The sequence below is a fragment of the Epinephelus fuscoguttatus genome, linkage group LG3, assembly GCF_011397635.1.
Source record: "Epinephelus fuscoguttatus linkage group LG3, E.fuscoguttatus.final_Chr_v1".
Taxonomy (NCBI): Eukaryota; Metazoa; Chordata; class Actinopteri; order Perciformes; family Serranidae; genus Epinephelus; species Epinephelus fuscoguttatus.
The window spans coordinates 18,906,317-18,921,096 of NC_064754.1; the positions used below are offsets into that span (position 1 = coordinate 18,906,317).

The window sequence follows — 14,780 nt, forward strand, 5'->3', positions numbered from 1 at the left end:
AATACTTCCCAAACCTTGGCATGTGCCACATTTATTTTTGTCAGTCAGATGCTTTAGAAAAAATATAACTTGTAATAAATCATGTTCATTTTGAAGGAATGATTATGACTGATGCTTTGTACTGCATTTGATGGGCCATTAATCTTTGAAGAAGAAAAAAGAGTGGCCCAGTGTTAGTGATGGGTTTGTCATTGTGCACTGAGAGTACATGAACATCGAATTCAAGTAACTTGTGCCACAAAATGCACAAAATGTGGAGACACAAAGTTTGCATTACTTGATACAAACAAGGTAGAAATAAATTCTGAATTCAGACAAAATGTATAATATAACCATAAACTTAAATAACCTAATCCAAAACATTTTTACAATTTAGCTCATTGCTATGAAATATTATTAAATCCTGCTCTTTATTATAGTATGGTAGGTTATTGTGACAGCCCATATTATACATTTTTAACCTAAAAGATTAATTAATGACCTTGGAAAAAACACAGCTTTTTCCCACAGTGATAAGGTCTTAAAACAAATTCAAATACACAGGATGAATCTTTCTTTATAGGTATAATTACTACACTAAATGTGCAGTATTCATAAAAGAAATATACATTCTAACTGCAATATTCAGAAACATATGTGTAGTTTTTACCTATTATACTCATGTATTGATTATGATTTGTTATTTAATTGTGCGGACTGGATGGTTGAACAATTTTTTAATGATACAGTGACAAGAAAAGGCATTTTGATTCTGACTGTAGAAACGGTGAATAAGTAAATAAATATTATATGTTTTGTCTGTATTTATTTACATGATTACTAATTTCCTAATTTCATATAAGCTTATTTAACATTTCAGATCTCAATACAGAGAGAAGGTGCCCAATTTTCCGAGGGTGTCCAAATGCGTCGTGACGCTTCTCTGACGTCGGGCCCGGACGGAAGTGATGCAGCTCGCATTCCTCGATCACCTAATCCGTTTTGATGATGCGAAATGTCTGTAAATCAGATCACAACATGGTGATGCTTGTGTGAAACTGACCTTGCGTCATTATTAATAAATATTATCCTGCAGTGCGGAGCGAGATGGACCCGAGCAGGAGGAGCGAGAGTGACTGGCAGGGGCTGATCAACGAGGTGAGACTGGACACACGCAGGAAGGAGAGTGGGATAAAAAAAAATACTCACTACAGTATAACCTCCACTCGTGTTTGTGCACCACACTGTCACATCAGGGGTACATTGTGTCGTTTCCGTTTAAATGCCGCGTGTCTCTTCCTGTCTGCAGCCACACACACACTTAAAGATGTTTAGTGTAAATACAGTAAAGAGGATTAAATCTCAGCAGGTTTCTCTCAGACTGCAGACAAGGAAGTAAATGCTTTCCTTCTACCTGCAGAGCATGGTGCCATTCACAGATGATGAGTGAAACTACATGCACCAGGCTGCAGGTGCATTCACTTCACTCTGGTTGTTACACATTATCTGTCCCAGTCACTACTGTTTGGTGACAGCTCATGATGCGTTAATGGTCATCCTCTTGTCCATCACATCTTTGGTGTTTTTATAACTTAATGATGAATTTAAGAACATCATGAAGAAGGTGGTGACAGAGACATGTGCTTGTTTTTTCTTCAGAGGCCACTATGTTTTAATAGTTGTTGTTTTAATGTGAATTTTTGTATAGTATGTTGTATTTTTTGCATTTTAAATGTGTTTTAATTGGATGCCACCTTGGTCAGGTCTCCCTTGTAAAAAAAAAATCAGTCTCAGTGGGACTTCCTGGTTAAATAAAAGTAAATAAAATAAAACACAGGTGAGACAAAAAGCCATACAAATTGTGGCTGATCCTGTTCATCCTCTTTTAAAAGAATTCACAAGCTTAGCCTCTGGATGTTCCCTTTTGTTGCTGCAACAACTAAGAACATTTACAAAAAGTCTTTCAAACCAAATGCAATAACTTTGCTAGATTCATAACCACCATTCGCCCTGGAACCATGTCTGTTATTCTTATATTACTGTGATGTCTTTTAACCAATGAGTAAAACCAAAGGCAAATTTCCACACACTGTAAAGATTATTATTATTATTATTATTATTATTATTATTGCTAGTATGTTACATTTGTGTTGTACATGTTGTTATGTCGTGAAACTTTGTTGTATAAATTTTAAGCCATTTCTCCACCCGCTGATTCCGTATCACCACTTTCACAAGTGTGGGTCTCAAAAAATTAACAGAAAATTAATTGAAAACAGCCCCAAAAATTGAATTTGAATGTGATAATCTCATTTATATCATTGCAAATTGAATATCTTTGAGTTTCTGGGAAACTGTGTTGGGCATTTTTCACTGTTTTACACCATTTAATAGGCAGTTAGTCAAAAGCATATCCAACAGATTAATTGATAATGAAAATTTGAGATGCACGATATTAGAATTTTTGCCAATATCCAGTATGCAGATGTATAACCACTCATTTGGCACATAACAGATACTGATATCAATATATCCACTTTTTTCCCTACCTAATTTTAGTGCTCGTCAAGTCTCTTCTGTGGTGGAATTAACATAATATTATGCATGCATACTCTTATTGTGACGGCCCACCAGCAGATGGAGACATGAAATACAGTGTCATTAAATGTATATAATATTCATTCATTGTACAAGATAAGAAAAGTCATGTTGGCCGATTCTCCTAGTTCACTTTAAAACTGATATTGGCTGATACCGATAATGTGCCGATATTATCATGCATTTCTAATGAGAATTTGCAGACCTAAAAATGTGATTTTCCTACTTTAACAAATATGTCACAGTGATAGATATCAGAGGGTCTCATGTGGTTATTGTGATATGAAGTGCGTTCCATTTTGAGCTAGGGCTGCCACGATTAGTCGACTAATCGGTGACTAATCGACTACTAAAATAATCGGTGACTATTTTAGTAGTCAACTAATAGGTTTGAGTCATTTTTCATAGAAAAGTACTATAAAAGTACCCCAAATACACTTATTGCAGCTTCTTATGTTCAGATATTGGCAGCTTTACACACTCTCCCATGACGGTGAGCTAAAACCCTTTGGTGTGAGTATGAAACAAGACATTAGATGACGTAATTTTGGGGTTTGGAAGAGACAGACCGACATTTTTCAACATTTTAACACATTTTTCGATAAAATGATTAGTCGACTAATCGACGAAATAATCAACAGATTAGTCGACAATGGAAATAATCATTAGTTGCAGCCCTATTTTGAACCCACTGCTTCAATATTTTCTCCAATGACCAGTCAAAGAGCTGTATGCAGATTCAGAGCATTAATATAGCAGCATGTCACTATTTGCTTTGTAAAGATAGTGGAGTCATATCGTCCTGCACAGACGATGAAGTCACGCTTCATCTGTGTGTGTTGTAATATCAGTTTGTCTGTTCTTTGTTGCGGAAGATTGTTCAGCTACACCTGCTTGTTAGTGCATATGAGTCCATGTGTGTGTGTGTGTGTGTGTGTGTCCCTCTGGCTATCTTATTACTGCCGCTCTGCACTGGGCTGGTATGACTGTTACTGCTTATAATGCTTCCCCGACTGACAGTGGCAGATTAAGTGTAGAAAGTTTCTTTTTACCAGACAATGAGTTTTTAAGGAGATGTAGTTTACCTTGACATGTTTCGACTGTCACTTCAGTCTTCTTCAGAAGCGTCATCTGACGTGCGTTATGACGTGTCTTTATCAGCTGGTAGTATCCCGGAGGCGTGATCAGCCTGGCAAATCAGATTGCCAGGCGGTCACACTACCAGCTGATAAAGACACGTGATGATGCACGTCAGATGACACTTCTGAAGGAGACTGAAGTGACAGTCGAAACATGTCAAGGTAAACTACATCTCCTTAAAAACTCATTGTCTGGTAAAAAGAAACTTTCTACACTTAATCTATTTTGAGTAGACAAAATGAACCTAATTACACTACAACAGTGGCAGAGTGGCAGTAGTGCAGAAGTGTAACGCCCACCCTCCAGCTCCCCCCTCAGTTAGCACAGCTATGTCAGCACTATTGTCATTGTTAGGACTAATAGCACTGTTAGCTGCTAGCCACCGGCTCAGCCACTTCTATGTTGAGCACCATGTGCAGGCATTCCCAGCTCTGACTCTGCGTCATCAATATGCTCTGAGTGTCACTTACATCTCCTTTAATATAGTATTAAAATTGTGGCTTTTGGAGGATGACACTGCCCAACCAGTCTGTATTACTTAATATTCACCTTACAATGACTTTTTTTCTCTCTCTTATAAAACATGTTGTCTTACATGCAGTTCCTCGTCTGTAAGAGGAAGTTGGAGAGCAAGAAAGAAGCGCTTCTGATTCTGTCCAAAGAGCTGGACACCTGCCAGCAGGAGAGGGATCAGTACAAGCTGATGGCCAACCAGCTCCGTGAGCGACACCAAGGGCTCAAGAAGAAGTACAGGGAGCTCATTGTGAGCTGAACTAAGGATGCCCCATGAGAGTTATATTATATAGTGTTGCCATTGTCCACTATTAAATTTGACTGTTTCCTTTTTAATAGGACGGAGATCTCTCTCTGCCACCTGAGAAAAGGAATCAAGTGAGTGACTTAAACCTGGAGCTCTTCTTTGTGCACCGCTAATCCCTCATTTCTGCCAGCGTACATACAGTATAAACCCTCTAATTTTATTTTGGCAAGAAGGACACATTTATGAGTGTGGGTGGATATTTCTTCACCACAGCTGCCACCTTCATCATTTTACATTACAAGATGGGAGAATATTTACATGAAATTCTTGTTCTGTAGAGCTTTAAATATCAGTCGTAAATTTATTCATATACCAGGCGTTCATGTCTTCTCCAGGTGAACTTAGCCCAGCTACTGAGAGACTCCAGAGAGAAGAGCAGTCAGCTTTCTGAGGAGGTGAAGGAGCTGAAACAACGACTGGTGGAAGCTCAAGGTGATAACAAGGTACCATGACACGCTGTGCACTACACTGTGAGCTGGAATAAAATCAAATAAGGATATAATGTATGTGTGTTTCTCTTTGTATGTCTTGAATAGATCTCCAGCATTATAGTAGCGTTCAAGTCAGTTTGACTGGAAAGAAATTAGAATGGGATGAAATATAGTAGATCAACATATTGTCAAACTGTGCTGCTCTCTGTCCCAACAGCTCCTACGAATGACCATCACCAAACAGAGGCTGGGAGACGAGGAGGTCGGCGCTCGACACTTTCCTGCTCATGAACGAGAGGATCTGGTCAAACAGTTAGAAAGAGCCAGAGAGCAGGTGAGAACATCAAGCTGCTTCCAGTCCTCTGTCTTTAAATGCTTTAATTCAGCTGTTCAGGTGAATGTCAGCTGATGGCTTCATTAAACAACATACATTAAGTGGTGGAGGAAGTATCCTGATCCTTTATTTAAAGATATATGTAACTTTTTGGCATTAAAATATCTAAAAACGACCAGACAAATGTTATATGCTTTGTTAAGTTGTGTACTTACATTATACCAAACATTTCTAACAGCATTCAAACCCAGAGAAATGTGCATTGTGTACCAGGAGCTGTTATAAATTGACTCTTTATCCAGTTTTAAGCCACATTTTTACAATATGCTTATTAGATCTTGGTCGATTTTTAACTCTGTCTTAAATGGACGAAGGATTTAAGTCATTGGACGTCTGAATCTTAAGCTGTCAGTGAAGTAAGTTAAGCAAATGTTGGCGTTAGCTCGGCTCCAGCCCCTGCTGTGCCGAACAGCGTCAGAGAAACAGTGATTTTTAATGTAAAACTGCTTTATTCAGTAATTTAACTGATTTAAATCACTGAGACTGTTTGTTTTGGAGAGGAGAAGGCCTCTGCAAATAATTCAGCTCCTGGTAAAAAAAAAAAAAAAAAACCTGGAAGGGCTGGATCCTTAAGTCATCACAGAAAACATGCACATTGGCTCACCTGCGACGTGCCGAACAGCATATGAGAAACACTGATTTTTTTTTTTTTAATGTGAAACTACTTTACTCAGTGTTTTTACAGGTTTTAGTCAACTGGTCAGTTTGTTTTGGAGAGGAAGAGACCTCTGTGGATAATACAGCTCCTGATGAAAACCTCCTGAAAAATGAATATTGAAGGAATTCTAACCGGGAGAAACTTACTGCGCTTACAGCTTTGTCTTTTGTTAGTGTTTCGATTTCTATTATGAGAGACCCCAGCAGCAGAAAGTTACATAGTGTATTTTTAAGTGATCTTTTTACAGTTAATTCCACATTGTAAAAAGTACTCCATTAAAAGTCCTGCATTGAAAATATAACTTAAGTCGAAGTGTTAAAGTATTATGAGGAAAATGTCCTTTAAGTTTAAGTTGAAGATAAGTTTTAAATTTGTTAAAAGTGAATTAAATAATTAGAAGGAAAGGCAACAAGTCCTCACATTTTAGAAGCTGGCACCATTAAATGTTTGTCATTTTTGCATGATAAATGACTTAAACAATGATCAAATATTTGCCAATGAATTATGTGTGCTAAATCGTTTCAGCTGTAATTGTGCTTGATCGTTTGTGTTTGATAGTTTTGTATGTAAAAATCAGGATTTTTAGAGTCAGAAACCAAAACTGTCAAATATATGTATTGGAGAAAAAAGAACATTTCTCTTTAAAATGTAGTTAAAGTAAAGTGGCATGAAAAGAAAATTGAACTTAAGCAGGTTTTTTTCAACAACTCTATTTTCACACTAAAATGTATCAATTAAGAAAAATACTGTGTCAACCTACAAAGAGACGGTATTTCTCCTGAACATGTACAAAATATGTTGATAACAAAAAATGTGCCAAAAATTGTGTAAAAGTATCTTTTCTGGAGAAAAAGGTAAAACAGGATAGTAGTGTGATTATTTTCTTCAAATAGTCACGAATATAGAGAAATATGAGTGGATGAAATATTCTACTAACACGTTGTGTTTTGTGTGTCTGTAGAATGAGGTCCTGGAGCACAGCGTGAAGTCGCTCACAGACGAGCTCCAGGACGTACGAGCGGAGCGCGACGTGTTCCAGCAGAAGGCTCATCGTCTCAATTTGGAAATGAACCACATCGTGGGCAACGATGAGATTCGCATTTTAGACATAGATGCACTTTGCATGGAGAACAGGTGTGTTACTCTTTCTTACAGACATTCTACTGGTGCCTCTGTGTTAGAGAATATTAGAGTATCTGCAGCAGTTTGTCCACAGTCTGAGGAACAAGTCTAACTATTTGATTAGTTAAATGAAATAATATGAATATTTAAATTACCTTTGTTGAGTGATGACTGTAAAGGTTTCTCTCCTATGTAAACAGAACCAATGAGGTTTAATGATTCAGTGACGGGTTGCTGTTCAACATAATCTTTCAGGTATTTGCATGACCGGTTCTGTCAGCTTCAAGAAGAAATCAACCTGCTCAAAACAAACCTGTTGAAGTACAAGGTAGCTACATTTCTTTTTTTGTCATGTTTATTTCTTTAACAGTTATATTTTTTAGTTTACAGTTTACATTTTGCACATCTTATAAATCACAAACCCTTTAATTAATAATGTTTTCCTCTGGTTTCAGAGCGCCCTGGACTGTAGGAAATCCTCTAAAATCAATGGGAAACCCAACAGTAGTGCTCTGACTGGGGTGCTCTCTGCTAAACAAGGTCAGAAGGTTCACTATTTAAACACACCTCACATTTCAGTATGTACAATCTCACAAAGTGGCATGTAAACATTTACAGAAGCAGTGAAGAAAGACAATTTCATAACCCTTTATTTTGCAGACAGCACATGGTGTCTGGTTTAGTTTATTTATTTGTTGGGGACAATGCACATTAGTAAAAATTTAATTTCTTTCAAAAACATGGGGAAGAAGACAACATTGAAAGAAATGTCTTGGAAATTGCCAACAAAAATATATATATATATGTTTTTTAAAAGCTAGGGAAAATATTAAAAAAAACTACATTTCTGTCATTATTATTACATTTTTAAATTATGTTACAGAATTATTATAATTTTAACACTTTTTCCAGGTAATTTCCTTATTTGTTTATTTATTTTTAATTTTCCTTTTTTTCTGTCTTTTTTTTTTTTAATTTTCTCTTTTTACTAATTTCTTTCAATTTTTCAGGGTATTTTCTTCTTACATTGCTCATTGCCTTCTTTCCATGTTTTTGAAAGAAACCAAGCCAATTTGCTCAGGTTTCAAAGGGCTAAACTGTGACTGTCTTTGTGTGTGTGCAGTGAAGGAATTGCTACTGTCTGAAGAGAACGGCTGCAGTTTGCCCGTGACTCCTCAGTCCATCTCCGACCTCAAGTCACTGGCCACAGCTCTGCTGGAAACCATCCACGAGAAGAACATGGTGATTCAGCACCAACGCCAAATCAACAAGTACTCGATCTTGTACTTCACACTCTCTGTAGATGCTGTAATAACTTGGATGCTGGACAGAACGGGCAGATTTCATTGTGTGTGTGTCTTTTGTCTTTAGGATTCTTGGAACCCGAGTAGCAGAGCTGGAGAAGAAACTAAAAACATTAGAAATGTCTGGATTATGGAGCCTGCCAGGTGATCACAAGTCTCTGAATACACCGAGACTATTGTGTGTCATTGAAGCTTACTGTTAACAATGATTTACATTCTTTGTTCTTTCTTCTGTCCTTTTGCTTCTTGCTACCTGGAGGCCTGACTTATAATGTGTCCCTGGGAATATATGGAAGTATGTTCCTCTCACTTCCTCTCATGACTTTTTAACCCTTGAACTTCGTCTTCTTCTAATTACTTCTCACATCTGTTCCATTTCTATGCAGTCCAACAGTTTTAAGTAGTGATATACAGATGAGCTTTTAAAAAGGCTTACTTTGAATAATGTTCTGTCACAATAGGAGGGAAAGACACCATCATTCTGAACACTCAGCAGGCTGAGTTAACAGAGTCTCCTGGACAGGAAGGTGAATATTCTTAAACCTCTGTCAGTGTACACCATCTATCATTTTGTGTGTTGCTGAGATTATCGTACTTAAATCTTGTATCCCTACAGGTGACACTGTGTCAGGACAAACAGCCGTCGACCAGCAGAGCTCCACAGACGTCCCAATCCAAGAGAGTGGAGCACCATCTGTGTCAACTAGTCAAGAGGAGCTTTTCGAGGAGTCGCCACCCAGCGAGGAGACCAGCCAGCCGAACCTCTCGCACCAGTCAGCTGAGGCAGAGCCGGTGAGCCCTCAGACAGAAACAGCAGACACCAGCCGATCACAGGTCACTGCAAATTTAACGGCTTTAACGAGTCAGCGGTCAGAAGAAGAGGAGTGTGCGAGCGACTCTTCTCCCACACACCATCTGTCAGACCTCTGCCACTCACAGCAGACTTTAGAGAACTCTGACCCCTCTGATGCCGTGGGAACAAAGGATGAGTCAGATAAGTGCGCTGAAGGGGTGGAAACTGTTGAAACGGAGCATATTCAAACAGAGGAAAACATCGATAACACAATATTCACTGCTGTTGCTGCTGCTGCAAGGTCTGGCGAAGAGCAGGAGGACGTGCAGTCAGACCGGGACACGGAGCTGTCGGATGGGACAGATGTTAATGTCAGTGAGGAAAAGTGAAGACTTCCATGAGCTGCTCACATGCTGCAGAGCACCAGGAGAAATCCTCAGAATGATAAGAAGGAATGATGCATTTGTAATGTGATTTTTATGAATAATGCAGGAAAAAAACAGGAGAAAGTGACACTGTTGAGTTATGATTGACAGCTGGTGTGTTGATAATCCGTTACTTACTGTAAATCCAAGAAATATGGAGGATTTTAAAGTAAGTGAAAGTAGTAGGAATGACTCATCACAAACCTCAGAAAACCCTTAGTGTTAATTGACGACTGTCAACAACTTATTATCTGATTTGTTCCTTTACTTGATCCATTTTGAGAGTCTTGAATTCATACATGGCCCAAAGAATGTCAAACCCCGAACATAACCGCCAACAACAGTAGGCAAGTTGAGAGGGAACGAGTGGGTAACCCCTGGTAACATGACCAAAACACGGTGCGGTGGTGGTCCGACCTGCAACCCAGATGTGGTTGTTGAACAGTGTTATTCTGTTATAAAACCCTGCACTCCACTTAGGATTGTTTTCCCACAGAATCTTGCAACAGGTTTTGGCATAGAGTTGCAACTATTCCGCCTGAAGAGCATTAGTGCGGCTGCAGCCTGACTCACAATCTAATTAATCCAAATGTAATCCAGTTGTTTGAGTGCAGACACCATTTTCACTTATTCCCAAACTCTTGGCACAAAGTTTAAAGCTTTACATAATGTTAATGTTACATAATGTATCAGAGGGAGGGAAACTGTGGTTTATGGTGATAAAAAGTGGCAAAAAAAATGTGGAATGATTTCGATTTTTCTGCCTTTGACACACAAAACTTCCATCTTTGATCATTTACTTTAGTCGTGGGAACTCTCGCTTTGACTGAGAATTGTACTCAGCAGTGAAGGAGAATAAAATCAGCTGTTAACTCTGGTCAAACACTGATTTAGGGTTTCACATAGAACTCAAAATGAAGACAGAAAAAATGCATCAGCAGTTGACCATGCACAGAAAGACACAATCTCCTTTATCTTTCTACCTCCGTCCACACTTCCACTGTATCTTTTTGATCAGTACATCCAAAAACAGACATCCAGCTGTGATGAATGTTTTTTAGCCAAGCAGCAGCTTTATTGTATTTCCTCAAACACAATACAGACATTTCCAGTTTCATCTCTTATATTGTTGTAAATTTTACAGTGTGGGGCATTTTGCTTTTTTTGCTAAACACCCTTACACCAGATTTTTATTTTAACAATGAAAAAAAATATCAAAACTATAGAAAATGCTGCATGATAATATACTATTTATTTATTTTAATTAAACCTTGCTCTTATTTAATCCCACAACAGGTGTCTTCAAAGCACATATTTGAAGATTTACAAGAATCTGAACAGATGTCTTATTACAGAGTACACTTACAGAGTTTATAAGTCTCTAACACAATGAAGGCACAACATGTAGATTACCAGCACTGATGTCTTGTTTGTGTTTTTGTGGTGAAAAGATATTATTACCTCACCAGATAGAAATGACATAGAGCCATATGTGTGCAAAACAAATGTAAAGAATGGATTTATTTCTGCAAAATAAAAGATTTTCAACTACTGGATTGTTGTAATTTTAGGGTGCAGTGACTGTCTGGGAAAAACAGATTCCAAAATGAGCCCTGAAGCTTTATACGGTAATGCTGTGCAGATGTCACACAGGGTGTGGTAGTGTTTACCACGTTCATTATCTTAGCTTAGCATGTTAGCGTGCCAACTTTGGCAAAACAGAAGTACAGAAATTTTGACTTGATGATGTATGATATGAAGAGGCCCAGACAGTGGATATATTTGGAGGTGATCTCCGTTTATTCCTGACAACTCTGACAGCAAGAGGTAAAAACAAAATCCTCCGTCAATTATAACCATATAACACGAGCCCCTCTCCCATGGAGTACAACAGCAAAAGGGGAGAGGACAGGCGGGAGACACTCCTATATAGGTGAGTTTCCCCAAAGTTGAATGCAGAGGTACAGAAACTGAGTATCAAACACTCCACATATTGACTATGGAGGCCTGAGCATGTCAGGTAGAATTATAATACTTAATATTACAAACGTACATTTGACTTTGTTACACATATTACTGCTGTATAATTGACCCTGTTACATATGAAGGTCTGAACCGAACTGTGTGTGAATCTGTGTGTAGATGTGAGATATTTGACAGGATAAATGGAAAACTGTGTCCTGCTGGTGGTGTTAGATGAAAGGTACTTTAATTTCATTGTTTGGGCACCATTTCTGTACCAAATTTCAATAGTTGAGATATTTAATGTGGACCAAAGTGGTGGACCAAACAAACCAACCCTGCTGCAATCATGGATAAAAACATATCTGAGCTATTGTACTTTATTCTTAGTATTTTGGGAATACTCTTACATGAAGTTGGAGCGGTTCTTCTCTTGAATGTTTGGAAAAAGGGGGGGTTTGATTAAGTCATTGATTTGTCTGTATCAGACAAGAAACACAGTGGACACAATGAATCAATACAGAGGCAAATCCTGTATGTTGACCATCAGACTAATTCCTCCTCAGCCGCCTGTTAAACAGCTTATAGTGCGTATTCCACAGGTTAGGGGAGGATATCCCGATGATGCAGCATCCAAGCCTGCGGCCTGCATTCCCATGCAGCAGGCTCCCTGCGTCTCCACCACGCCCCAAGTCGTCCACCTTCTCATGGATCACCACTGCTCTCCCAATCACAGACAGCCCTCTGAACAGCGTTGCCTCGGACTCTATCATCGTATTGATTTTTCCTTCCTGGGGCTCAAAGTTACCAAAGTCTCCAGGGTGGTTGGGGTGGTTCACACCATGTGGATTGTAGTGGCCGCCAGTGGAGTCACACCCCCGGCTCAGGTCTCCGTACTGATGGATGTGCACCGCCCTGGGCTCTGGATCACTGTCTGTGGGGAAGCCATTGATGCGAATGAGGACTCTGAGTTTTTCCCGAGGATATTCCTGTTTGAACAGCACCTGGCCGTACACTTTGGGCAGACCGTCAGGTAGTGTGGTGCTGGGTCTCATTTTGCAGGCTGCATACAGGGTGCCATTGTACTGATAGACCTCTGGTGGAGCTTCACTGTCAGCTGAGGCACATTGTTGACAGAAAGCCAGCAGAGCCAACAGCGCTGCTACCATCATGCCTGTTGACCTGAAAGATATTAAAATTATTAGGGAAGTGCGTCATATTTACACAATCATCATATGGTTTGCATGAAAATATCAAATACATGGAAGCTGTGCTGGATCCTTTGAATACAAGTAGTAACAGCACTTTATAAACATACTTTATTCCAGGTAAAAGTCCTGCATAGGTTAACACAGGCGTCAGAAAAAGTATTTAAGTACTCCTTTTTTTAGTTTTACATCATGGGACTGTTGTAACTAATTAATTAAGAGGTGGTTTAAGATGCTCAAATTCAACATCATCATGTGTTTTATACATAAAATTCCTATTATACAAAGTACTTACAGTTGTGAAAAATAATAATAGAGTAAAAAGTACAATATTTTAATATTTTAAAGTAGCAAAAAGGAGAATTATTCAGTTTAAGCAGGCTAAAGACATGCATGAAGTGTGCACTCTGGCACACTAAAATATCCACTAAATTGTAGTTTAGTTAAAGTAAAAAGCAGACTAAAGTTAGGAGCCATTTCCTCAAAAATTCCACAGTACTTGACTGTTAGTTTTCAGCTCTACTTGTAATGCTGTTGTTACAAAGGGTGATGTGTTGCAGATCAGATCCCTTTACCACATTGACCTATTTAACACAAATGCACTCAACATTAATTGCACATAATATTTACTCTGTAAAAGAATAATAAGCTATATGAATGGTACAAGCTGTTCCTCTCACTGGACACATATAATGTCGCAGTATGTTGCTCTGCAGCTCAAGTTAATTAACACAGACTTGAGACACAGCTACATGAGAAAGTCCACCTACCCGTGCAGACGCATCATGCTCACCATAAACAAACAACAATAAAGCCCTCGTTGTTGTTGATGTGCAGCTCAGTGCTGATGGTGAAGACGTGTCAACATGCAAAATGTTTCATAAAGTGTTGTATAAGCGCGTCAGGAGGCGTTGTTTGCTGAGGGTGGAGCAAAGCTCTGCGCTTTTTTTTCACATTAAGACGCATTCAGGCTGGTGTTAGGCAAGTTTTCATTGTTTGCTCCAGGCGTGCAGCTGATCCTGATTTAATCATCTGGTTATGAAATATGCCTGAAAATGAAAAATGAAGCATGCAGTTATCGTGCTGAGAATTATGCCTTTACTTGGGACGGAAATTCTTCATCCTTAAAGGGACAGTTCACCCCCAAATCAAAAATACATATTTCTCCTCTTAACTGTAGTGGTTATTATTGCTCTGAATTGTTTTGCTGTGAGCTGCAGAGTGTTGGAGATATCAGCTGTAGAGATGTCTGCCTTCTCTGGAATATAATGAAACTGAATGGCACTCAGCTTGTGGTGCTCAAAGTGCCAAAAATACATTTGAAAAACTCAACAATGTCTCTTTCCAAAAATCATGGTCAGGTTACTCAAGATAATCCACAGACCTTGTTGTGTGCAGATTCATGTAGGAACTATTTTTTTCTAATGAGCAACAGCAGGCACGACATTTTTTATGTAAATATTGTAGTTGTTTGGTTTATTGGAATAGTTTCCCTTAGATTTTCTTTTTTCCTTTTAAGCAATTCAGTAATTTCAAGGTAAAACAGACCCCACACAGTAGTTTCCTTGACATCTTGAGATTGGAGGCAATGCGGTGAATGTTTAATATATCATTATATACATGTGCAACCTTTCAGAAATGTCACTTTGGTGAGTGTGGGAATGATAAACGACTGTGCAACTCTTCCTTCCCATAGTAGGCCTATTATATCTGTTTTGTCATGGTCCTGTACAGCTTTACTTCTTCAAGATAGTGCTGAAACAGTCAGTCAAGTGAAAAATTAACTGGAAATCATTTTCATAGCTGACTCATTCATTGGGTAAAAACACCCCCAAATTTTTGGTCTGAGATTTCTAAAGAAAATTGGATTTGCTGCTTTTCATCTTATGCTTTATTGGATATATTATATATAACTGGACTGTGGGTCTAACACAAGTTAAAGACAT

General features: G+C 38.6%; 2 protein-coding genes across 3 annotated transcripts; one reads left to right on the forward strand and one right to left on the reverse strand.

The window, feature by feature from the left end:
* The first annotated feature begins 942 nt into the window (after window positions 1-942).
* On the forward strand, window positions 943-10,566 carry LOC125885796 (coiled-coil domain-containing protein 149-like). Of its 2 annotated transcripts, XM_049571579.1 has the most exons (13): window positions 943-1,137; window positions 4,319-4,480; window positions 4,570-4,608; window positions 4,873-4,980; window positions 5,186-5,302; window positions 6,982-7,154; window positions 7,398-7,470; window positions 7,598-7,682; window positions 8,266-8,413; window positions 8,514-8,590; window positions 8,706-8,741; window positions 8,908-8,973; window positions 9,063-10,566. In XM_049571579.1, the coding sequence occupies exons 1-13, from the start codon at window positions 1,087-1,089 to the stop codon at window positions 9,626-9,628; spliced, it is 1,701 nt and encodes a 566-aa protein (XP_049427536.1). In that variant the 5' UTR covers window positions 943-1,086; the 3' UTR covers window positions 9,629-10,566. The 2 variants fall into 2 exon arrangements, with proteins under 2 accessions (XP_049427536.1, XP_049427537.1); XM_049571580.1 differs by lacking the exon at window positions 8,706-8,741.
* A 149-nt stretch (window positions 10,567-10,715) lies between these two features.
* Window positions 10,716-13,761, reverse strand: LOC125885799 (extracellular superoxide dismutase [Cu-Zn]-like). The gene is made up of 2 exons (XM_049571582.1): window positions 13,605-13,761; window positions 10,716-12,808 (listed from the first exon to the last, which is right to left on the reverse strand). The coding sequence occupies exons 1-2, from the start codon at window positions 13,628-13,630 to the stop codon at window positions 12,178-12,180; spliced, it is 657 nt and encodes a 218-aa protein (XP_049427539.1). The 5' UTR covers window positions 13,631-13,761; the 3' UTR covers window positions 10,716-12,177.
* Between the last annotated feature and the right edge of the window lie 1,019 nt (window positions 13,762-14,780).